We start from the raw sequence: 25,605 nt of genomic DNA, 5'->3' as shown, positions 1-25,605 counted from the left end.
TTTTGCTTTTGTATAAGAACTTAGAGCTGTTGGGATCTGATATGCAAATACGAGTACCTTTGAACTGTATGGTATAATCCCTGTGTATTACTGGCACATAAATTGAGATTACTATTGGTCATATCTGTTTCTACCAATGGGAGTGATAGTTGTGGTAACGTATATCCCTAACACCACTAGCCTTACTCAATACTAAGTGCTCAGCCTGTATTTTCTCAGCACTGCCTATATCAAATCCTGCCCTGTTTAACTTCGGTGCTGACACAATTTTAATACGGTTTGAAGAATCCCCAAAAGCAATTTACTGTTAGCAGGTTACTGAATTAGTTGGGGGTGGTATCGTAGAGTGGTTTAATTGTTGTGCCAATGAGATAAAAAATCTTGCTGATGTTTGTCAAGTTAATAAAACAACTTGTCTTTATAAACCAATTGGTAAGTTCAGTTCCTGACAGCACAGCGGCGCACTGGAGACTGAGCGCAAAGCGTGGCACACACAATGAAATAAAACTTTCGCCAAAAACAAGAGGGTGCATTCCTTTGCCTGAGCAACCTTCATTCCAGTTAACAGTGGAATTGTGACAATTGCGTTTTACATGCACAAAACCCGACAGAATTGAACATTATTTAAGAATCACAGAAATATTCAATGCCTCTGCTTCTTTTTGTAGACAGGTGGAATCTGAGTAACACCCAGGAAAATGAATCTTGGGTCTAGGGCATAACTTTTCCCTTTTACTCTGTGTCTTATATGACAATAAAACATTCATTTTCAATAGCTTTAAGAAACATTAACCAAACACCTTATTCCTTTTTCCCAAACTGCAGAGGCCAAAGTCATTGAGCCCATTCTAGCTCCGCATGAATTGCTCATGGATTCCCGGAGTGGAAATGAAGACAAAATCAAGGATTGATGAATTTGCCCCAAATTGATGGTACGACGTTGCTGGTACCAAGCTCCTGCAAGGAGCCGGAGCCTCACAAGATGCTTCTCGACATCACTTGAACAAACCCTGCGTGGAATTTACGATGTCATTGACTTGTGTACCCTGGAGTGATAATGGAGAGATGTCCAGAGGAAAATACTTTTCATGTTGAACAGTGAATGCCATTTGTCTCTGACATGACTGTGTGGTTGAATCTGCGGCCAATGCTTGATGCTTGCTCGGCTGTAGGTTCTCCTTGCCGCCACCATAGCCTTTCGTCAGATGCACCTGTTTATTTGTTATTCCACCATAAAACTGATTGGCCTTCCATGGGGCAGAAGGTTGCTCACTCCATAAGTATGTTGCATTGACCAAATACCTGTGGCTTTGCTGTCTTTGACTTCAGCACAAGATGTAGCTTGCATGGGTACTTGCTGCAGACCAGGCTGGCCTGGGTTGGGATATAATGTCACACCTGTTGGAATATAATATAGGGTCTCCATGTGTGCGGACTCCGCGGACAGACTCCTCTGGACGTACTGTTTATGGTGCTGCGTATCCGCTTTATCATGTGAGGTGCCTTGTTGGGACAATAGTTGGCTTTGCCTCTCCAGAGGTCTTTGAGAAGGCACAGGAGGTCCCACATATAACCCAGGATATGGCATATTGGGTAAATAAGATGGACCCATAACTCCTGGATTTAACAGGTAAGGAGAGAAAGGCACTTGATATACTCCACCGTAGGGCTGTTGAGGCATCATGACTTCCACATACTGTCCCGTTTCTGGATCCAACAGCATTTTGCGAGAAGGCTGGATTGGAGCATCCACAAAGTAATATTTTCCAGTCTCTGGATCCACAAGCATTTTTCTCTGAGTTTGAGGGTACTGAAAACAAGGCACACGAGGGTTGTCCAAGTCTTGAGGAGGTTGGGGTACTTCAGAAAGTGTCTCCACCATGTTTGATGCCCTTGGACCTGGAGAGAGAGGGACCACTTGTGGCTGCACTTGACCTGGAGAGGCGAAATAGGGATTCCGCAGAGAAGTACCAGAGGACTGTGGCTCCTGGGAAACTTGGCGAGAAATTGTCTGTTTCTCTTGTCTTTGGGGCTCTATCAACTCCACACTGCGCTGATGCTGAAAATAAGGGATTGCCGATGAAGGACTTGATTTAAAGGCGGCACTATGAGGAGAAGCAGGTGATTGTCCCAGGTTGGGCACCTGTGCTTTTTGCTCCTTAATAGGAATGGTGAGATAGTTTACACTTTCCAAAGTCGTTGATGCTTGTTCTTGAGTGGCTGCTCCACCAGTGGGCTGCAATTTAACTGCAGAGGAACTCTGCTTGTTCTGTTCCTGGCCGACCAGCCTGACAAGGGAATTTACTGGAGGAAGGGTCTTCACATTAAATTCCGCTGAACTTGAATGGATTTGTGAAGTTGTATGTTGGTATGTCGCTTTAGGTGCCAATATGGGGATGTCAATGGCAAAGGCTGATGGGCCTTTCGAGTTACCACGGCTTTCGAGGTTGTGAGTTGGTGTCTTTGCTGAGATTTTCATGGTCTGGTGCTGGTCTGCGGGTTTCACAGGGAGCACGGTTTGCTTATCTTTGACACTAACTGAAGAGGGAACAGAAGCTTGTGCACTAATGTCATTTGGGAGATGATGCTTCACCGATGAAGGTTGTTTGTTTCTCATTTTGCCGTCGGCAGGTTCCAAATTATTCTTGCTTTCTTCTTCTAAAATCAGCGACAAAACGTAACTATCTTTTATTGGCTGTGACTCTTTTAACATTTTCAATCCAGTCTTCTCTGAAGCTTGTACCTGTTCAACCTTCCCCCTTTTAACTTGATTCTCCGATTCAGTCTGGCTTTCTTTCTTAGTCTCATTCTTGCAAATGGACAACTTGATGCTTTCGCTGCTCTGGGTGCAATACTCCTGGAGTTTGTTCCGATTTTCCACTCCAGCTTGGCTCTCATTAATAGCCTTGGGTTTCCCAGACAACGACTTCTCTTCATTTGAGTTTCCCAGCATCTTATTCTGATTCTCTAGTCGAACTTGCATATCTTTGACAATTTCATATTTCCCAGAGGATGATTTGATTGCTTCACTGTTTGAAGTGGAATTATAAGAGAATCGTTTCTCCTTTTGCCACCCAACATTCATCTCATTTTTAGGCTCACCTCTCCCGGGCAACTTGGTGATGTCTACAGTCTGGGAGAGTGAGCTCCTCATCACTATGCTCCTCTTGTCCACTCCAAGCTGAATCATCCTTATATCCTCATCCTTCCCAATTGGCAAGCGAATGTCATCACCGTTAACAGTAGAATTCCCAAAGACTTTACTCCTCTGCTCCACCTTGACTTGGCCTTCTCTTCCACGTTCAGCCTTCCCTTTGATTTCTTCAATCTTTAAAACTGAATTTTCAGAAATGTTATTTTTACTTCCCGATTTTCTGTCTTGACTTTCCTTGTTGAATTCCCCTTTCCCGGTTAACTCTTGGATACTCTCGCTGCTTGATGAAGACATCTTTAAAAGTGTCTTCTGATGATCCAACCTGGAGTGAACCTTCTCAGATGTATCTTTACCTGATGATATGTTTGCATTGTTTATGTTGAGAGTTGAAGTACTTAAATGTTTGCTCAGATTTTCCACCCTTTTAGGCTCATTCTTTTCCGCCAATGTTTTGGTATCGTTATTCCTTGAAGTTGAAATCTTCTGGAGTTTATTTTGAATTTCTGGTCTGCCTTGAACCTCTCTTTTAGAATCACTTTTTCCGTGTGTCAAACTCAAATCCTCTCTGAGTGAAGCTACTTTCCCAGTAGGGTTTTGTTGGCTGTGCAGTTTCACTGGGACCTCTCTTTTGGGACCAAGTTTATTGGTTGTCACTTTACTGTCTTCCTTCTTTGGAACAGACTCTGCTGAATCCTTCTTTGGCTTTTCTGCTTTATTTTGACTGCCTCCAACAGGCTCAACCTTTGTGTGTGAACTACAGATGGATGAAGATGAGCTCTGGTTCTCCACTCCAGCTGAGAGACCTAGTTGGATCTTAGTTTTTTCAGACAACAGATTGCAATCTTCTCTAGTTGAATGCCGCTTCGCCAGATGTTCATCTTGCTTTTCCTTTGCGTCCTCTCTAGTGCCATCCTTTTTAGGAGACACCCTGGCATCATCCGTCTTTGAAACAGATGGGACCTGTGGTTTATCGTCTTTGATGCTTTTCTTTGTGGAGTTCTTCAAATCAGTAGACTGAATTAACACTTCACTCTCGTCTTTCCCAAATTTTTTACCAGTCTGGGTTTCACTCCCTGCTTTTTTAGGGGAACCTATCTTGCTTTTCTTCATATCAGATGGAATCAATAGCTTGATATCAGAAGAATAGAACCTAGAGGTGTCTGTACTCCCTGCGTAGGTCCAATATTTCTTGTCTACTGATGAATTGCTGTAATTTTCTCTGTTGCCTTTCCAACTTACTGGTTTGCATTGGATATAGATGGGCAGTGTTGGGTTGCCGTCCACTGGGGCAGTGGTTTGATCAGATGCTGTGGACAGTTGGGAACCATCAGGGTGAAGAAGCTGTGCAGGTCCAGTAGGTTTTGCTTCAGTGACATTGAATCTTAACGCACCATAGGTATTCTTGACCAGTTTGCGAACATCTCGCACATGATGGATCGGGCCTTTCGTTCTCTGTTTTATAGATTCACTTCTGTCAAACTGCGGCTCTTTGATTCTGCACTCATCAGTCTCGAATTTAAATGAAGCGGGTAGGGTCTGATATTTAGGGTCAAGGGTGATGATCTTACTGCGAGAGCCAATGTTTGGAGCGAGCTGTTCAACCGTCCCAAAAGGGTCCACTTGCTTCTCATGCGCGGTTCGAGAAGAAGGTGTCATCTCCGGCGATGGTGGCATTAAGGTGCTCCTTGATGCATGCCTTGTGTCTAAAGTGTTACCCGACTGTTTATAACTCACTTTGTCTTCGTAACCTGTTTGCTTGCTTTCCACCAGGTAGCTGACCTGCTCTTTGGTGACCTGTGGAACACTGTCCACATATCTGTCCCCCAAGGTGGTTTGTGCGGTTGGTTTTTCAGGTGGAAGATTGCCTACATCACTTAGCATGGGGTGGCATTTATCTCCACACAGACCCATGGCTCTCCCTGACTTCATTCCTTTCTGGTTGTCCGGATTACTTTCCTTCCAGCTTCTAAACATGTTTTCACAGCGACCGGTGCCATCTTGACTGGTGTGCCCATCCAAGGCGAGAGCACCGAGCTCACACTTCAGAACACTTCTCTTGTCATCCGCAGTCTCAGCACTCAGATCACAGCTTCGCTTCCTGAGACTACCAGCCAGGTCCTCCACCGAGATATCGCTCTCTGACTTTGCGCTGGAATTTTGCCGCCTGAGTTCCTGGTGAATTCCTGGCGTCGGATACTCGAACTCTTTGAGGTTTCCGGAGGAAGGGGTGGATGGGACGGATGAATGGGGGTCCTGGATCGCCCCGCGTTCCATCTTGAGCTCTTGCTCAAACTGCATCTTCTTGGAAATGACATTGGAAATGTGGCAGGACGCAAACTTGGCTTTCTTGGCGCATTCTTCCGTCGACTCGGCTCTCTGCAGCAGCCGGCTGCCGGCTCCATCTGGGGTGGGTATTGGGACTTCCCTGTGGGCCGGGCTTTCCCCCTGCTTCTGCGTCTCATCTCCAAACTGGTCCTGGTCCAGATCCAGGTCCAGATCCTGGTCCACCAGGTCGAGGTTGGCAGCGTTCAGTCTGAAGACGGTCAGTTCACTCCTCTCCCGCTTCTTGAACTGGATCTCTCTCTTTGGGACGGTCCGGCTCTCGCTGCGACCCCGGCTCTCCTCTTGACTTTCCACGGCCACGCACTCGCACTCTCGCCCCTCCAGCGCCGCACTCCGCCGGGCGCAGATGGACCATTGGCCGCCGGCGGTGGCAGCGCTGCTCGGCTCCGACAGGGACAGCGACAGGGACCGCGACACCTCGCTGGATGCCCCCGGGCTACCGACCTCCGTGCAACTGTTGTGCGGGCAGGCCAGGCTCCGGAAGGCTAAAGCGGTCAGCCTTCGAACCTCGTCATCCGTTTCATCTGGTTCACTCACCCGGCTGGACGTCTCGCTGACATAATCAGCATCAGCGCTTGCAACCCCGGCGAAATGCTCCCCAAAGTCATTCTTCTCAATCTGGAACATCGCTTCCCCCCCACACACCCCAAGTTTCAGTCACAATGATGGCCTTGGAAACATTCACTGTGCGGTTCCCAGCTTCTTGTCTCCACTGCTGTTTGCTTCCCCACCCCCTTGTCCCAGTCCTGCTGCACTATTCTGGGCAGTGATTGACAGCTGAACCTGTCGTTCTCCCTTCCCTTTGCAGTTGCTGTGTCTGTGCCTCCGACACCCACCCCTCTCTCTCTCTCTCCCTCGCTCTCTCTCTCCCTCTTTGCCCTGGTGGATCAGGTTTAGTGCACTTGCTGACTGCCCCTTCATTCTACAGGCCGGTGTTTGCAGTTGTTAGATTGCAATCAGCGGCCCGAAGCAAATGCCATTTTTGTTTTTATTTATTCTTTGCAACAAAAAAAATGTTGTTCTTTTGCTGTCTGTTTGTATTCAGGGTTAAATGTCAGTCTCCTCTCTACCATCCAAATCACAAACCAACTCTTGTGAAGGTTATGACTGTTACATAAAGAGAGCTGTCATTTAAGTGGTTTTCTCTGATCCACAGTGTCAGCTATTGGCCATGACTTGATAGGAAAGCCTTGTTCTTTTTGGGAGTCCCCGCTAGATTGCAATATCTGTTTCAGAAATACCATTATCTCAAATGCCCCAGTAGCTCAATGGGTAATAAGAAAGTAAGTATTTCATTTATATAACCACATTTATAAGAAGGTGGTTAAGAAGGCATACGGAATACTTGCCTTCATTAGCCGAGGCATAGAATTTAAGAGCACCGAGGTTATGCTTGAACTGTATAAAACACTAGTTAGGCCTCAGCTAGAGTACTGCGTGCAGTTCTGGTCACCACATTACAGGAAGGATGTGATTGCATGAGAGAGGGTGCAGAGGAGATTTATGAGGATGTTGCCAGGGCTGGGGAATTTTAGCTATGAGGAAAGATTGGATAGGCTGGGGTTGTTTTCTTCGCAACAGAGGAGGCTGAGGGGAGACCTAATTGAGGTGTGTAAAATTATGAGGGGCCGAGATAGAATGGATAGGAAGGACCTATTTCCCTTAGCAGAGGGGTCAACAACCAGGGGGCATAGATTTAAAGTAATGGGTAGAAGGATTAGAGGGGAGTTGAGGGGAAATTTCTTCACCCAGAGGGTGGTGGGGGTTTGGAACTCACTGCCTGAAAGGGTGGTAGAGGCAGAAACCCTCATCACATTTAAAAAGTACTTGGATATGCACTTGAAGTGTTGTAAACTACAGGGCTACGGACCAAGAGCTGGAAAGTGGGATTAGGCTGGAGAGCCCTTTGTCGGCCGGCACAGACACGATGGGCCGAATGGCCTCCTTCTGTGCTGTAAATTTCTCTGATTCTATGATTCAATGATATGGAGCCTTTCATGACCTCAGGACGTCCCAAAGTGCTTCACAGTCAATGAAGTACTTTTTGAGGTGCTGTAATGTAGGAAACGCGGCAGCCAAATTTCGCACAGCAAGCTCCCACAAACAGCAATGAGATAAATGACCAGATCATCTGTTTTTAATGATGTTGGTTGGGGGATAATTGTTGGCCAGAACACCGGGGAGAACTCCCCTGCTCTTATCGAATCACACAGCACACAAGGAGGCCATTCAGCCCATCATGCCTGTGCCGGCTCTTTGAAAAAGCTGTCCAGTTAGTCCCACTCCCCCTGCTCTTTCCCCATAGACCTGCAAGTGTTTCCTTTTCAAATATTTATCCAAATCCATTTAAATTTAATATTGAATCTGCTTCCACTGCCCTTTCAGGCAGTGCATTCCATATTCTTCGAAATATTGATCTTTTGAGAGGGCAGACGGGGTCTCGGTTTAACGTCTCATCTGCAAGAGGCACCTCCGACAGTGCAGCACTCCCTCAGTACTGCACTGGGAGTGTCAGCCTGGATTATGAGCTCAAGTCTCTGGAGTGTGTCTCAAACCCATGACCTTCTGAATCAGAGGCGAGAGTGCTACCCACTGAGCCACGGCTGACACCAATAGCACCCCTCGTTGTGGTTCTGAGCTACACAAAGCAGGACGAACCCAGGCTCCGTCTCCAGCATGTGCGGAGTTAGCTGACCTGGACTGGGGCAGCAGTAGGCAGCTAGAACTGGCCTTCTTGTCCCTGGGCGAGGGAGGGAAAAATCATCCCGAGTTCCCAGCTCTGATCGCTGCCAAGTGACTTCTGCTGCAAAGTGCGTGTGCACAGACCTCAGGATCAGGCCTGGCTGCGATGCTCTCTGTGGTTAAATAGCCGGTCAACTCTCCCCGTCTAGACTCACACAGGAAGACTGGCCATTTAAGCCAAGTGCTGGAAGGGAATAGCAGCCCGGTGTGAGTCAGGAGAGGAGGGGCACAAATTGGAGAGGGTGAAGGTAGCGTACCTTCATAGAACAGTGTGTCCATTAGCCAGTAGCCACATGTGGCTAATTGGGATTCCAGATGTGGCTAATGGCATTTAGTAAATAAAAAATGAGTAATAGACACCGTGCACTGGATACAGCAAAGGCTATGGGCCCCAACATCTCGGCTATCGTGCTGAAGACTTGTGCGCCAGAACTAGCCACACCTCTAGTCAAGCTGTTCCAGTACAGCTACAACACTGGCATCTACCCGACTGTGTGGAAAACTGCCCAGGTATGTCCTGTCCACAAAAAGCAGGACAAATCAAATCCGGACAATTACCGCCCCATCAGTCTACTCTCAATCATCAGCAAAGTGATGGAAGGTGTCATCGACAGTGCTATCAAGCGGCACATACTCACCAATAACCTACTCACTGATGCCCAGTTTGGGTTCTGCCAAGACCACTCGGCTCCCGACCTCATTACAGCCTTGGTTCAAACATGGACAAAGGACCTGAATTCCAGAGGTGAGGCGAGAGTGACTGCCCTTGACATCAAGGCAGCATTTGACCGAGTGTGCCATCAAGGAGCCCTAGTAAAAGTGAAGTCAATGGGAATCGGGGGGGGGGGGGAGGAGGGGGGGAGCGCTCCACTGGCTGGAGTCATAACTAGCACAAAGGATGATGGTTGTGGTGGTTGATGGTCAACCATCACAGCTGCAGGAGTTCCTCAGGGCAGTGTCCTAGGCCCAACCATCTTCAGCTGCTTCATCAATGACCTTCCCTCCAACATAAGGTCAGAAATGGGGATGTTCAGCGCCATTCACAACTCCTCAGATAATGAAGCAGTCCGTGCCCGCATGCAACAAGACCTGGACAATGTTCAGGCTTGGGCTGATAAGAGGCAGGTAACATTCGCGCCACAGAAGTGCCAGGTAATGACCATCTCCAACAAGTGAGAGTCTAACCACCGCCCCTTGACATTCAACGGCATTACCATCACCGAATCCCCCACTATCAACATCCTGGGGGTCACCATTGACCAGAAACTTAACTGGACCAGCCACATAAATACTGTGGCAACAAGAGCAGGTCAGAGGCTAGGTATTCTGCGGTGAATGTCTCACCTCCTGATTCCCCAAAGCCTTTCCACCATCTACAAGGCACAAGTAAGGAATGTGATGGAATACTCTACACTTGCCTGGATGAGTGCAGCTCCAACAACACTCAAGAAGCTCGACACTATCCAGAACAAAGCAGCCCACTTGATTGGCACCCCATCCACCACCTTAAACATTCACTCCCTCCACCACCGGCGCACCATGGCTGCAGTGTGTACCATCTACAAGATGCACTGCAGCAACTCGCCAAGGCTTCTTCGGCAGCACCTCCCAAACCAACAACCTTTTCCACCTAGAAGGACAAGGGCAACAGGCGCATGGGAACACCACCACCTCCAAGTTCCCCTCCAAGTCACACACCATCCTGACTTAGAAGTATATCGCCCATCCTTCATAGTCGCTGGGTCAAAATCCAGGAACTCCCTCCCCAACAGCACTGTGGGAGCACCTTCACCACACGGACTGCAGCGGTTCAAGGCGGCGGCTCACCACCACCTTCTCAAGGGGCAACTAGGGATGGACAATAAATGCTGGCCTTGCCAGCGACACCCACATCCCATAAATGAATTTTTTAAAAATACTCATAGTTGCACAATGTATGAATGTGAATTTTAACCTTTTTGCGCGTTTGTTAGTTAAATGATCAGAGGGAAAGCCAAGTATGCGAATGTGTTTTTTGGCTCGTTGTGAGTGCTTTACTTCCTTGGTTACCGAATGGTGGTAGATGTTTGTTAAGTGAATATACATATGTCAAGCAGCTGTCTGGAGCCGGCTTTTCAAATGGGAGACGTGCGCGAAATTTTGAATTGGTTGCGCGGCCCGTTAAAGGGACCGTGGACCCCAAAAAGAAAATTAGGGGGAACATTGGTGTGAGATGTATTTGCTTGTATTGTGTGTGTGATGCGTTTTCTACTGAAGCCAGTGCGAGTGGCTAAAATAGCGTCGCCCGTCCCAGCACCTGTGGCTAGCCGGCGATCTCTATTGGACAACACTTCCATCAGAGGATCAGGTATAACCTCAGCACCATCGCCACTTGGAACGAGAGAGTTTGTTGGAAGGTCCCATCTCTGATTACAGGAAGCTGCAGGAACTCGAGCTGGCTGAAGATTTGTCTGGAATCATGTCTTCTTGGCTCTTGCTCTGTGTGTGTGAATATTTCACCAGTAGCCCCCCACCTTGCTCAACCACTTACATATTTTATTTTTTCCCCCCTCCCCCTCGAAACTCAATCTACTCTTCTGTATTTACGAGGCAGGAGAGGTCACCGGGGACAGATTCTGCTGGCACTGAAACACGAGTTCTCCAGGGGAGCTTTAAGAGGATCTAAAACCCTGAAGTGGAAGGCGACGTTCCTCTTAAACATTCAACTTGTTGCTCAGCCTCCAAGCAGAAGTTTACAATCCAACACGGCTCCACGCTCATTTTTAATCGCGGGCTATTTTTAAAAGCTCTTTTAGCCGATTTCGAAGGTTGTTTCTTTCAGTTGCGCGATGGAGAGTTCACCAGGCGTCTATCTACCTCCTCTCCCGAGCAAAGCCAGGCTCCTAATAAGGAATCAAGCTCGCTCTGTACTTTCACTAGATCAATTCCATCGCGACAAAGTTCCTCTTCTCCTTCCTCTTCCTGTTCCTCTGTTGGTTATTATTTTTAGTTCTTTCAGATAGCAGTCAACTCCCGCGACCTGCGCCTCAAACTCGATGCAAACAGCCCTGCGCCTGATTTCAACAACAGACGCTCAATGTTTGAACAAAAGGGATGATATATTAGTGGGTTCCTCTAATGAGGCCATATGGGTAGAACTTAAAAACAAAAAGGGGGCAAGCACTTTGCTGGGAGTGTACTATAGGCCCCCAAACAGTCAGGGGGAGATAGAGGAACAGATATGTAGGCAAATCTCAGAGAAGTGCGAAAATAATAGGGTAATAATAGTGGGGGATTTCAACTTCCCCAATATAAATTGGGACAGTCAGAGTGTGAAAGGCTTAGAGGGTGCAGAATTCTTAAAGTGCATCCAGGAGAGCTTTTTGAGCCAACATGTAGAAAGTCCTACAAGAGAGGGGGCGATACTGGACCTAATTCTGGGGAATGTAGCCGGGCAAGTGGTGGAAGTGTCAGTAGGAGAGCATTTTGGCGACAGTGACCATAATTCGGTGAGATTTAAGGTGGTCATGGAAAAAGACAAAGACGGCCCGGAAATAAGGGTTCTAAATTGGGGGAAGGCCGATTTTAATATGATAAGGCAGGATCTGGCCAAAGTGGACTGGGAGCAGCTGCTTATAGGAAAATCCACATCAAAACAGTGGGAGACTTTCAGAAGGGAAATAGAGAGAGTACAACGCCAACATGTTCCTGTAAAGGTCAAGGGTGGGACCAACAAGCAAAGGGAACCTTGGATGACAAGGGGTATACAAAAATGCATTAGAAATAAAAGGGGGGCTTTTGGCAGTTACAAAAGACTAAAGACAGAAGAAGCCCTAGAGGAGTATAAAAAGTGCAGGGGCATACTTAAAAAAGAAATTAGGAGGGCGAGGAGGGGCCATGAAATAACACTGGCGAGCAAAATAAAGGAAAATCCTAAGATGTTTTATAAGTATATTAAGGGCAAGAGGATAACCAGGGAAAGGGTAGGGCCCATTAGGGACCAAAGTGGCAATCTGTGTGTAGAGCCAGAGGATGTAGGCGGGGTTTTAAATGAATTTTTTGCATCTGTGTTCACTATGGAGAAAGACGATGCAGACATAGAAATCGGGCAAGGGGACTGTGACACACTCGAACATATTAGCATCGAGAGGGAGGAGGTGCTAGCGGTTTTAGCGGGCCAAAAAGTGGATAAATCCCCAGGCCCGGACGAGATGTATCCCAGGCTGCTGTGGGAGGCAAGGGAGGAGATTGCAGGGGCTCTGACACTAATTTTCAGAACCTCTCTGGCCACAGGGGATGTACCAGAGGACTGGAGAACAGCTAACGTAGTACCATTATTCAAGAAGGGTAGCAGGGATAAACCAGGGAATTACAGGCCAGTGAGTCTAACATCTGTGGTGGGGAAATTATTGGAAAAAATTCTGAGGGACAAAATTAATCTCCACTTGGAGAGGCAAGGATTAATCGGGGATAGTCAGCATGGCTTTGTCAAGGGTAAATCATGTCTAACAAATCTGATCGAATTTTTCGAGGGGGTGACTAGTGGGGTGGATGAGGGAAATGCTGTGGATGTGGTTTACATGGACTTCAGTAAAGCTTTTGACAAAGTCCCGCATAGGAGACTGGTCAAGAAGGTAAGAGCCCATGGGATCCAGGGTGCCTTGGCGCGTTGGATCCTAAACTGGCTGAGTGGCAGGAGGCAGAGGGTGATGGTCGAAGGTTGCTTTTGTGACTGGAAGCCTGTGTCCAGTGGGGTACCTCAGGGATCGGTGCTGGGTCCCTTATTGTTTGTGATCTACATAAATGATTTGGATGAGAATGTAAAAGGTATGATCAGTAAGTTCGCAGATGACACGAAAATTGGTGGGGTGGTAAATTGCGAGGAGGAAAGCCTCCGGCTACAGGACGATATAAACGGGTTGGTCAGATGGGCGGAAAAGTGGCAAATGGAATTTAACCCTGAAAAGTGCGAGGTGATGCATTTTGGACGGACAAATAAGGCAAGGGAATACACAATGAGTGGTAGGACCCTAGGAAGTACAGAGGGTCAGAGGGACCTTGGTGTACATGTACATAGATCCCTGAAGGCAGCGGAGCAGGTAGATAAGGTGGTTAAAAAGGCATATTGGATACTTGCCTTCATTAGCCGAGGCATAGAATATAAGAGCAGGGAGGTTATGAAGGAGCTGTACAAAACGCTGGTGAGGCCACAGCTGGAGTACTGTGTGCAGTTCTGGTCGCCTCACTATAGGAAGGATGTGATTGCTTTGGAGAGGGTGCAGAGAAGATTCACCAGGATGTTACCTGGGATGGAGCGCCTCAGCTATGAAGAGAGGCTGGACAGGCTGGAGTTGTTTTCCTTGGAGCAGAGAAGGCTGAGGGGGGACCTGATTGAGGTGTACAAAATAATGAGGGGCATAGATAGGGTAGATAAAGAGGAACTTTTCCCCTTAGTGGGGGGGTCAATAACAAGGGGGCATAGATTCAGGGTAAGGGGCAGGAGATTTAGAGGGGATTTGAGGAGGAACTTTTTCACCCAGAGGGTGGTTGGAATGTGGAACTCAATGCCTGAAAGGGTGGTGGAGGCAGGAACCCTCACAACATTCAAGAAGCATTTGGATGAGCACTTGAAATGCCATTGCATACAAGGCTATGGACCAAATGCTGGAAAATGGGATTAAACTGGACAGGGATGGATGGGCGGCGCAGACACGATGGGCCGAAGGGCCTCTTTCTGTGCTGTAAAACTCTATGACTCTATGACTCTATGACATGAGTCTGGATTCTCCGTTTGGCAGCGTTTTCACCGTTTAAAAAAAATGAGTTTGAGCCAGAGTTAAAATAGTGGCAATCGAAAAATACAGGATTAAAAATTAAGAAAAGATTATAAAATACAGCCCATCTGTTCCTTTATTACCTCCAGACTCGACTCTTCCATGCATTCCTGGCCTGCCTCCCACATTCCACCCTCCTAAACTTCAGCTCATCCAAAGCTCTCCTGCCCCGTGTCCCAACTCGCACCACGTCCCGTTCACCCATCACCCCCTGTGCTCACTGCCCCGTGTCCTAACTCACACCAAGTCCCGTTCACCCATCACCCCCTGTGCTCACTGCCCCGTGTCCTAACTCGCACCAAGTCCCATTCACCCATCACCCCCTGTGCTCACTGCCCCGTGTCCTAACTCACACCCAGTCCCGTTCACCCCTCACCCCCTGTGCTCACTGCCCCGTGTCCTAACTCGCACCCAGTCCCGTTCACCCATCACCCCCTGTGCTCACTGCCCCGTGTCCTAACTCGCACCAAGTCCCGTTCACCCATCACCCCCTGTGCTCACTGCCCCGTGTCCTAACTCACACCCAGTCCCGTTCACCCATCACCCCCTGTGCTCACTGCCCCGTGTCCTAACTGGCACCCAGTCCCATTCACCCATCACCTCCTGTGCTCACTGCCCCGTGTCCTAACTCGCACCCAGTCCCGTTCACCCATCACCTCCTGTGCTCACTGCCCCGTGTCCTAACTGGCACCCAGTCCCGTTCACCCATCACCCCCTGTGCTCACTGACCCGTGTCCTAACTCACACCCAGTCCCGTTCACCCATCACCCCCTGTGCTCACTGACCCGTGTCCTAACTCACACCCAGTCCCGTTCACCCATCACCCCCTGTGCTCGCTGAGCTACATTGGCTCCCGGTCCGGCAATGCCTCGATTTCAAAATTCTCATCCTTGTTTTCAAATCCCTCCATGGCCTCGCCCCTCCTTATCTCTGTAATCTCCTCCAGCCCCTACAACTCATAGAAGCATAGAAGATAGGAGCAGGAGTAGGCCATTCGGCCCCTCGAGCCTGCTCTGCCATTCAATGCGATCATGGCTGATCATCCAAATTCAATTCAATTCAATTCAATTCAATTTTATTTGCCATATGTACCCTGTCCCTGCTTTCTCCTCATATCCCTTGATCCCCTTAGCCTTAAGAAATATAGAAACATATCTCTGTGCTCCTCCAATTCTGGCCTCTTGCGCCTCCCCGATTTTAATCGCTTCACCATTGACGGCCGGGCCTTCAGCTGTCTAGGCTCTAAGATTTGGAATTACCTCTCCGCCTCGCTACCTCTCTCTCCTCCTTTAAGATGCTCCTTAAAATCTACCTCTTTGACCAAGCTTTTGGTTACCTGCCTTAATATCTCTTCATGTGGCTCGGTGTCAACTTTTGTTTAATAATCGCTCCTGTGAAGCTCCTTGGGTTGTTTCACTATGTTAAAGGTGCTGTATAAATGCAAGTTGTTTTTAATCAGGAAAGAAAGCCAACAGATACGAGCACCATCATGGGAACACCATCACAACAAGAACTATAGTGGTTGAAAGAGAAGGCCCACCACCACCTTCTCAGTAGGGGTTGCCAACCCTCCAGAATTGTCCTGGAGTCTCCAGGAATTGAAGATTAATCTCCCAGACACTGCTCCGAGCAACACCCGGGGGAAAAATCATAGGGAGCATTAAAAAAAATAAAGTGATTTATTACATTTTCTTTGAACACTTTCGTTTACTAGTTATAGAAATATTGGAATGGGAATAAAGGCTGTTTGACTGTGCAGCGTTAGTAGAGGTGGGAGGTCATGTGATGAAAGCTCCAGGAATATGTCCAACCAGAGTTGGCAACCCTACTTCTCAGGACAACTAGCAATGGGCAATAAATGCTGACCTTGCCAGCAATGCCCACATCCCAATTAGACAATCACAGATCTAGAGTCGTGAAATCTCAAAGTGATGGTGATGAATCTCTGGGCAAACAGCCTGTTAGTAAGAGGCTGACTTCTGCCTGTTCTTCTTCGGCAGTCCCTCGGAACCGAGGATGACTTGCTTCCACACTAAAGATGAGCTCTCAGGTGACTGATGAGTCCAATGTGGGACCTACAGTCTCTGTCACAGGTGGGGCAGACGGTGGTTGAAGGGGCGGGTGGGTGGGGTGCTTGGGTTGATGTGCGCTCCTTGCGCTGCCTGCGCTTGCTCCTGGCGAAGAGACTCGAGGTGTTCGGCGCCTTCCCGGATGCTTCCTGTACCATTTTTGTGGCTGCAGCTCAGCCTAGTGAACTGCACAATGTTTCTCTCTGACTGACTTCCATTACGTTCTGCCCCAGAAAAGGCCCGATCTCAAGTCTCACTCGTGATTCTTCAGCCACTTACTAGGGGAAGAGTAGCTCAGGTGGTTTCCCCATTCCATTCCTTACAGTTTTTTTATCTTGGGAATATCTTCTCCAAGGTGCCAAGGGTAAAGAGCCCCACCCACCATTTTACGATGAACCCTTCGGACACAAGTACCCGCGCTGGACATTAATCCAGTATTCAAAGCCAGCACTCCATTCTCCACTCGCCAGGGCAAACCCAACCCTTCTGACTCAGGGGCGAGATTGCTACTCCTGAGCCAATGGTCACTCTGCCCAGATGCAAATCCCCCGCTGGATGCCAACCCAATATTTAAAGAAAAAAGAAAGATTTGCATTTATACAATGCCTTTCATGACATCCCAAAACATCTTTTGAAGTTTTGCAATATAGAAATCACAGCAAGCTCCCACAAACAGCAATGTGATAATTTGTTTATCATCTGTTTTAATGATGTTGATTGAGGGATAAATATTGGCCAGGGAAACCTCCCCTGCTCTTCTTCCAAATAGTGCCATGGGATCTTTATGTCCACCTGAGAGAAGCCTTAGATTAATGTCTTATCTGAAAGACAGCACACTCTGACAGTGCAGCACTCCCTCAGTACTGCCAACCTAGATTTTGAGCTCAAGTCTCAGGAGTGGGATTTTAACCCACAACTGTCTGACTCAGAGGTGAGAGTGCTACCTACTGAGCCATGGCTGACAATTAGAGACCAACTCCACTCATTGTGGGACCGTCTACGGAGCGGGGCTTGAATCCTTCACCTTCTACCACTAAGCCAAAGGCACACTCCCTCTCCTTCTGAACCTGGTGTAATATGTATGGTGCTCTTTTCCTGAGGAAGCTAGGTGAAGGGGCAAGGCCCAGAGTGCCAGAGAGCACCAGGCTTGAAAAGAGAAGCAGTGGAGATAAGAGAAATCAGGAAATAGTGACTGGATGAGGCCATGCTTGTGTTTCATAGGGTCGGAGTCGCAGACAGCACCAAGATTGAAAAGTGCAAAAGAGAAGACTAGAAATAATGATTAGGTAACACCAAGCTTGTCTTTTAAAACCTGTAGCTCATAGGAAGAAGGGAAGACTCAATAATCAAACTTAACCTGCGCTATAAAATAGCCCCTTTAGGGCTACCCCGGATCAGGTGTATTCCTCAGACGTTCACTTTCAACTAAAGTTTAAGGTAGCTTAATGATGCTTAATTGGGTCTAAAGGTCCGGACTATCTCTCCCTAAAGGAAAGGAACAGCCTGAAAACGTTACTGTCCTCCAGATAGCACTTTTAATAAGTTTATATACACCATAGAATATATTACATAAGAACATAAGAACATAAGAAATAGGAGCAGGAGTCGGCCATACGGCCCCTCGAGCCAGCTCCGCCATTCAATAAGATCATGGCTGATCTTCTACCTCATCTCAACCTTCCCGCCAAATCCCCATATCCCTTGAATCCCTCAGTATCCAAAATCTATCGCTCTCAGCCTTGGACATACTCAATGACTGATCATTCTCTGGGGTAGAGAATTCCAAAGATTCACAGCACTCTGGGTGAAGAAATTTCTCCTCATCTCAGTCCTAAATGACCGACCCCTTATCCTAATTATTACATTTGATTTTACCAAGTTCATATTGTACAATGCACTATTCTATATAATTTCACTGTATAATATATCATGCACTGTATAACAACCAATAATATCAAGTTGAATACCAAATACTGCAAAGGTGTCACTGTTTTGTTCCTGATTCTAGCCTGACTCCCTCCATACTGCTGCTTTATTTACCCAACATTACCAGGACTCAGTATCGACTTTCAAACCTTTCTAACAGATAGCATCATCCTCGCACCCTCTAACTCTACAAAAGTCGGTGATACAGGTGCTCGTGAAAATGGTTACCTTTTTTTAAACTGAGAAATCTCGGGGAAGGGGCCATGACCGAAAGCCGGAAACCACCAAGGTTGAAAAGAGTCACGGTGGAGATGAGGTAAACCAGAAAGTAGTGAATGGGTGACCCCAACCTTGGGTGTTGCGGGACTGAAGACTGGCAACCAGGCTAATTATTTGAAACTAGTTACTCACCTGTGGTGATGGAAGTGGGAGATAGATTTGAGAAATTGGCTCCACCGAGCCACCTTGAAGGGATAATTACTAGTCCTAGCCCCTTTAGGGCTACCCCGGATCAGGTGTATTCCTCAGACATTCACTTTCAACTAAAGTTTAAGGTAGCTTAATGATGCTTAATTGGGTCTAAAGGTCCGGACTATCTCTCCCTAAAGGAAAGGAACAGCCTGAAAATGTTACTGTCCTCCAGATAGCACTTTTAATAAGTTTAGCTAGACTGTAACGTTCCGGATATTATGAGGGTCCGGAAAACTCCCCCAGAATTCTGCAACTCCTCACCAAAGAGTGTACAGAGATTGAGTTCGCGAGTTTGATACAGAAGTATTATGTGAAGTATTCTAAAAATATATAGATTTATTAAAGAACCGACATATAATTTACAGTTGGTGAGTCAATCGCAACATTAACAGTTCCATAAAAAGAGAAAGCTTAATAATCTTATTATCAGAGAACCTACTCTCAAATCTTAACTTCGTTAGTTTTACAGTTCTTAAAGTCTTATTCAGGATATCCACCAAAATCAAATACAGTACCTTTGATCCCTGAGGTACAAAGAGTTGGAGACTTACAGAGCTGGCTCTGAAGCTGAGAATCGCTTTGCCCCTTTAAGCGAGTCTACTATCCCATTTGAGAGTTCAATATTTATACCCTTTTCCAGTGGTATTTCCTTTAAGGTTTTCTGCTGATGTAAGCTAATTATCTCTAGCCATTTTTCTGCTGACCCCTGCAGTTCTTACAGTCACCTCAGCTGGTAGCACTACAGAACCATGTCTCTCCTCTAGGTGTTCTAAATTTATCATAAAAAATGGTGTAACAGCAGGTGTGTTTTACTTGGTATCATTTTTATGAAGGCAGACGTTTGTTACTTTTATGTGCTCCTTTATGAGGTGTAAATTAGAACACATTATACAGGGTGAACTATTGTCTTGTTCCCAAAGGTTCAGACTGTCAGGAGCCTTTAACCTTCTGTTTCAATAAGGTTATTGATTCAGTGTCAACAACTTATCTTATCTCAATAGCCAGAATGCTATCACAGCTTTTTCATAGTTAGGTTTCTAAGTTTCCAGACCCAGTTTGTCATGTTCTAATGAGGCCAGAATTCTTTCATAGAATGGTGTCTTTTTCTGAATAGGTTATATGTCTTATTCCTTCACAACCTAATATCGAAAGCATCTAACTGACCCAGCCAAACATTTTTATTCATTAGAAGTGGGCATCACTGGCAAGGCCAGCATTTATTGCCCATCCCTAAAGCAGTTTGATGCAACTGAGGTGCTTGCTAGGCCATTTCAGAGGGCAGTTGAGTGTCAACCACATTGCTGTGGGTCTGGAGTTACATATAGGCCAGACCAGGTAAGGATGGCAGATCTCCTTCCCTAAAGGACATTACTGATACTAGCTTTTTATTCCAGATTTATTTAACTGAATTTACCATCTACAAGATGCACTGCAGCAACTCACCAAGGCTTCTTTGGCAGCACCTCCCAAACCCGCGACCTCTACCACCTAGAAGGGCAAGGGCAGCAGGCGCATGGGAACACCACCACCTCCAAGTTCCCCTCCAAGACACTCACCATCCTGACTTGGAAGTATATCGCCATTCCTTCATCATTGCTGGGTCAAAATCCTGGATCTTCCTCCCTAACAGCACTGTGGGAGTACCTCCACCACACAGTTCAAGAAGGCGGCTCACCACCACCTTCTCAAGGGCAATTAGGGATGGGCAATAAATGCTGGCCTTGCCAGCGATGCCCACATCCCATGAACGAATAAAAAACTTAAATTCCCCAGTTGTTATGGTGGGACTTGAACTCATATCACTGGATTACTAGTCCAGTACCATAACCACTATAGTACCATCCCCATGCATGCTAACCAAATGGGAAATATTTCAACTAGCAATTCACCACAGAAAGATGTGACCAAAAATCGTGACAGTGGGTAGTGCGCGTGCAAGACAAGGATTTTAATAACCTCTAAATATTGCAGATGGCAGCAAAATAACTTCCTCCCTGTGCACAATCTGACTCATTACATTTGCATTATAGAAAGCACAATTGCCCACACTCAGGGATCCCCCTCAACACACATTCATCGGGAAAGGGAAACTCTCCCACCCCTAACCTACGGTGGTACTCTCTAATCCTGTCTCCTGTTGCGTGGGATTGTAAAAGAACCAAATTCAGATTATGCCATTTGCAAACATACCCCGTCTTGTGCCAAAGAGACTGAGGTAGAAAGTGTGCAAAGCTTGGCTGAGTCTGACAGTTACAGTACGCTTCATTAACACGTTGTCATTTTAGTGACCTTGTTCCTGAGGCTTTCATCGAGCCCAGGGAATAGAATGTTTAAAATCATTTCTCTGTTTCTTGATAAGAATATTTTTCAAATTAAAAACTGAAACTGCTTCAGGTTTGTTGAGGTCTCACTGTTGGGCTCCATGGCTCAAACTTTGTTCCTTCAGTGTGTGCGTGAGTGTCACAACAGGGCAGGAGCAGACTCCACACAAATATTCTCCCGCTATCTGTCGTGGCTCAGGGGGCAGCACTCTTACCTCTGAGTCAGAAGGTTGTTGGTTCAAGTCCCACTCCAGAGACTTGAGCACAAAAATCTAGGCTGACACTGCAGTGCAGTACTGAGGGAGTGCTGCACTGTTGGTGGTGCCATGAGATGTTAACCTAAGGCCCTGTCTGCTCTCTCAGCTGGATACAAAAGATCCCATGGCACTAATTCAAAGAAGAGCCGGGGAGTTATCCCTGGTGTCCTGGCCAATATTTATTCCTCAATCAACATCACTAAAAACAGATTATGTGGTCATTATCACATTGCTGTTTGTGGGAGCTTGCTGTGTGCAAATTGGCTGCTACATTACACCACTTCAAAAAGTACTTCATTGGCTGTGAAGCGCTTTGGGATGTCTGGTGGTCGTGAAAGGTGCTATAAATGTAAGTCTTTTTTATCACTTCTCCCAAAGTTGAATATCCTTCTGTCCTTCACTCTCTAGGTTTATGCCTCTTGGATGAGATAGTGGAGGATAGCCAGTGCCTGGGGATCTGTATCTCAGCAGGAGTCTTCATCCTAAGAAGAGGACAGGAATGTTGGGCGTTGGAGGAGGGAAGATACTTGTCCCCAACATCCTCCTGCGTTATACGCGCTATTAAACTGGTTTCAGCCCAGCTCTTTGTCTTTCTTTTCTCTCTGTTCCCTCCACCTGGGACCATCTGGGACCCGGTCTTTGATCCCCATCTATACTGCTCTGAAGGGCTTTGAAGTGTGAATCTGTTCAAGAAGCAACTCACCCCAGTTCTGGAGAGCAGGGTTATGGTGAGTGGGTGGGGGGTGGCTAGAAGATCTCTGGGGCTTTTATCATTCCTAATAATTTCAGGAATTAAGTTCCATTCTAGCAAAATAAAAACAGGAGAATGCGCAATTTTTTCTAATTAATAACCCGCTGCGAAGTCCAAAATCACGTTTCATAGCAAAATGTTTCTGTCACCTTGTTACCACATTACCTCTTGGATAAGGTAGTGGAGGATAGCCAGAGGATAGAGAGAAGCAGACGTTTCCCATCTTTTATTAAAAGAGGAATTCACCCTGGCTAACAGTCAGTTCCCCACTGTCCTTCACTCTCTCTGGAAAGTTCCAGGACTCTTCAAAGTGTAACAGTCGAGACAGGAATCTGTTGTCATGTGAGGAATCACCAGGGTTAACCACAACCCACTCCACAGAATCATCCACTGCCAGTAGAGTTCTTGGGTCGACAGCAGTCGTGGCCAACAAAAAATATGCACATAATGGGTTTGGTAGCGTAGGAGTAATGTTACTGGACTAGTAATCCAGAGAATGCCTGCCATGACAGTTTGAGAATTTGAATTTAGTTTAAAATTATATCTGGATATAAAAAGCTGGTCTCAGTAAATGTGACCTTGAAGCTGTCGGATTGTCATAAAATCCCAACTGGTTCACTGGTGTCCCTTTAGGGAAGGAAACCTGCCGTCTTTACCCGGTCTGGGCCTATATGTGACTCCAGTCCCACACCAACGTGGTTGACTCTTAACTGCCCCTCTGTAATGGCCGAGCGAGACACTCAGATGTACCAAACCACTACAAAGAATAACACACGGACTGCAGTAGTTCAAGAAGGCCCACCAACACCAATTTCTCAGTGGCGATTAGGGATGGGCAATAAATGTCGGCCTTGCCAGCGACGCCCACATCCCAAGAAGGAATTGAAAATAAACACAAGACGGAAGAGGTCCCAACAGCACAGTGGTCACCTCTGAGTAGTCAAATTGTTCATGTTGATAACTGAGGTCATCATTCTTTCCTTCAAATGGTTAACTGATCGCTGGTGGATACGGTGCAGAGTGAGTCAGGTATTCGCGAGGGGTTGAGTCCTGTTCAGGCCGTCGTATCTCAGCCCATTCAATCAAGGGATTTGGAAATCAAGGGGTATGGGGACAGGGCGGGAATGTGGAGTTGAGGCAGAAGATCAACCATGATCTTATTGAATGAGCAACAACAACAACTTGTATTTATACGGCACCTTTAATGTAGTAGAACATCCCAAGGCTCTTCACAGGAGCGTTACCAAACAAAATTCGACACCGAGCCACATAAGGAGATATTAGGGCAGATGACTAACAGCATGGTAAGGAGTGTCTTAAAGAAGGAAAGAGAGGTAGAGAGGCGGAGATGTTTAGGGAGGGAATTCCAGAGCTTAATGGGCTTGGCAGCTGAAGGCACGGCCGTCACTGGTGGAGCGGTTAAAATCGAGGCTGTTCAAGAGGCCAGAATTGGAGGCACGAGGTGCCATATGGTCTATTCCTGCTCCTATTTCTTCTGTTCTTAATCCCATTCATAGCCACAAGGGAAACATTTTACCTGGGACAAATCGGCCTCAGAGGTTTGCGATACAAACCAGCCATGATCTACTTGATTGGCGGAAGAGGCTTGAGGGGCTGCATGGTCTACACTTGTTCCTATGGGGACGCACCTTACATTTTGCGCGGCCACTATCGGCGCGGCGGAGATGGGATACTCGCTCCACAGCTGGCAACGTGCGCCCTGTCGCCTGTAACGCCGGGATGTTTTTGGTGTCAGCTGTAGTTCAGTTAGTCGCACTCTCGCCTCGGAGTCACTCCGGGGACTTGAGCACACAATCTTGACTTGACACTTCAGTGCTGCACTCTCTGAGGTGCCGACCTTCGGATGAGACGTTAAACCGAGGCCCCGTCTGCTCTCTCAGGTGGACGTAAAAGATCCCACGGCACTATTTTGAAGAGGAGCAGGGGAGTTATCCCCGGTGTCCTGGCCAATATTTATCTCTCAACTAACACCATTAAAAAACAGATTATCTGGTCATTATCACATTACTGTATGTAGGATCATGCTGTGTGCAAATTGGCCGTTGCGTTTCCTACATTACAACAGTGACTAACACTTCAAATAGTACTTCATTGGCTGTAAAGCGCTTTGGGACGTCCGGTGGTCGTGAAAGGCGCTGTAGAAATGCAAGTCTTTCTTCCTTCTTCAGTTTGCATTAAATCAGAGTAACAGATTTACCGTGCCCTTGGCTCAGAATCGGAAATGGATCCAAAGAAAATGCGGGTGGGAGGGGAGGAGAAACAGAAATCTTTTTAAATGTGTGTGCTCTAAAATTACAGTTAGCAGCAGGTGGCCAAATCAAAGCCGGCCCAGAATTCGAAGCCTGCTATCAGACACGGTCACGTGGCAACTAAAATTACCCACAGCTAGGTTGAGAAGTGTCAGCAAATGTTGTTTGAATTCATTGTTGCCCTGGAGACAAAGCTTTCTAACCCACACAGAGCTGGCAGAAGAAACATGTCAACATGACCGGGACTACGGGTGACCCCGCACTCCCTCTCCTCTCCCTGAAATGGCTCCCTGATGGACTGATCTCCTGCTCCAACGTTCTCCTGTCCTGCCTCCCACCTCGCACCCTCTGTAAACTTCAGCTCATCCAACACTCTGCTGCCTGTGTCCTAACTCGCACCAAGTCCTGTTCAACCACCACCCTTGTCCTTGCATTGACTACCGGTCCGGCAATGCCTCGATTTTAAAATCCTCAGCCTTGTTTGCAAATCCCTACATGGACTCGCCCCCTCCCTATCTCTATAATCTCCTCCAGCCCTACTACCCTCCGAGATCTCTGCACTCCTCCAGTTCTGACCTCTGCGCAACCCCGATTTTAATCGCTCCACCATTTGTGGCCGTGCCTTCAGCTGTCAAGGCCCCAAGCTCTGGAATTCCCTCCCTAAACCTCTCCGCCTTTCTACCTCTCTCTAATCCTTTAAGATGCTCCTTAAAACCTACCTCTATGACCCAGCTTTTGGTCACCTTAACTCCTATACTCTCTGGAGTTTAGAAGAATGAGAGGTGATCTCATTGAAACATACAAGATTCTGAGGGGGATTGACAGGGTAGATGCTGAGAGGTTGTTTCCCCTGGTTGGAGTTGTGACCCCCTAGTCTAGAACTAGGGGGTCACAGTCTCAGGATAAGGGGTCGGCCATTTAGGACTGAGATGAGGAATTTCTTCACTCAGAGGGTTGTGAATCTTTGGAATTCTCTACCCCAAAGGGCTATGAATGCTGAGTCTTTGAGTATATTCAAGATAGAGATCGTTAGATTTTTGGACTCTAGGGGAATCAAGGGATACGGAGATTGGCGGGAAAGTGGAGTTGAGGTCGATGATCAGCCATGATCTTATTGAATGGCGGTGCAGGCTCGAGGGGCCGAATGGCCTGCTCCTGCTCTTATTTCTTGTGTTCTTATGTAGCGCAATGTAAAATTTTGTTTGATAATTGCTCCCGTGAAGCGTCTTGGGATGTTTTACTGCATTAAAGGCACTATGTAAATGCAAATTGTTGTTGTTGTTGTTGTCTTTCCCCCATGGAGAAAATAAAATGCTTCAAATATAGGGAGAGTTCGATTTAATAAATTCCTGCCTCAGCAGGTAAGAGGTCCACCCTGTTGGGGTCTCTTTGTCTTCAAGCCATTCCGATGATGTCGCTGGCCTGAGGACACCCCTGTGCCCTGGGATGGCTCCATTTGTTGGATTGCGGGCTCCCTCTTCAGACTGA

The 25,605-nt window shown here is 47.1% G+C and overlaps 2 protein-coding genes across 2 annotated transcripts in view; both read right to left on the bottom strand.

The window, feature by feature from the left end:
* LOC147100253 (marginal zone B- and B1-cell-specific protein-like) overlaps nt 1-6,243 on the bottom strand; it is a 57,290-nt gene extending 51,047 nt beyond the window's left edge. Inside the window, exon 1 of the mRNA XM_085967762.1 lies at nt 6,159-6,243. The gene's annotated coding sequence lies outside the window, so the exon portion shown is untranslated. The remainder of the gene's footprint in view (nt 1-6,158) is intronic.
* Nucleotides 529-6,213, bottom strand: LOC147100254 (uncharacterized). The gene has a single exon (XM_085967756.1). It carries the CDS (start codon nt 6,122-6,124, stop codon nt 1,223-1,225), a length of 4,902 nt encoding a protein of 1,633 aa, XP_085823882.1. The 5' UTR covers nt 6,125-6,213; the 3' UTR covers nt 529-1,222.
* Nucleotides 6,244-25,605: the final 19,362 nt, after the last annotated feature.

This window comes from Somniosus microcephalus, chromosome 26 (genome assembly GCF_052327205.1).
Source record: "Somniosus microcephalus isolate GS21.2 chromosome 26, FLI_Smic_1.0, whole genome shotgun sequence".
NCBI classification, from domain to species: Eukaryota; Metazoa; Chordata; class Chondrichthyes; order Squaliformes; family Somniosidae; genus Somniosus; species Somniosus microcephalus.
Note: the sequence above shows the minus strand (reverse complement) of the source record. Positions and strands in the feature narration are given on the sequence as shown.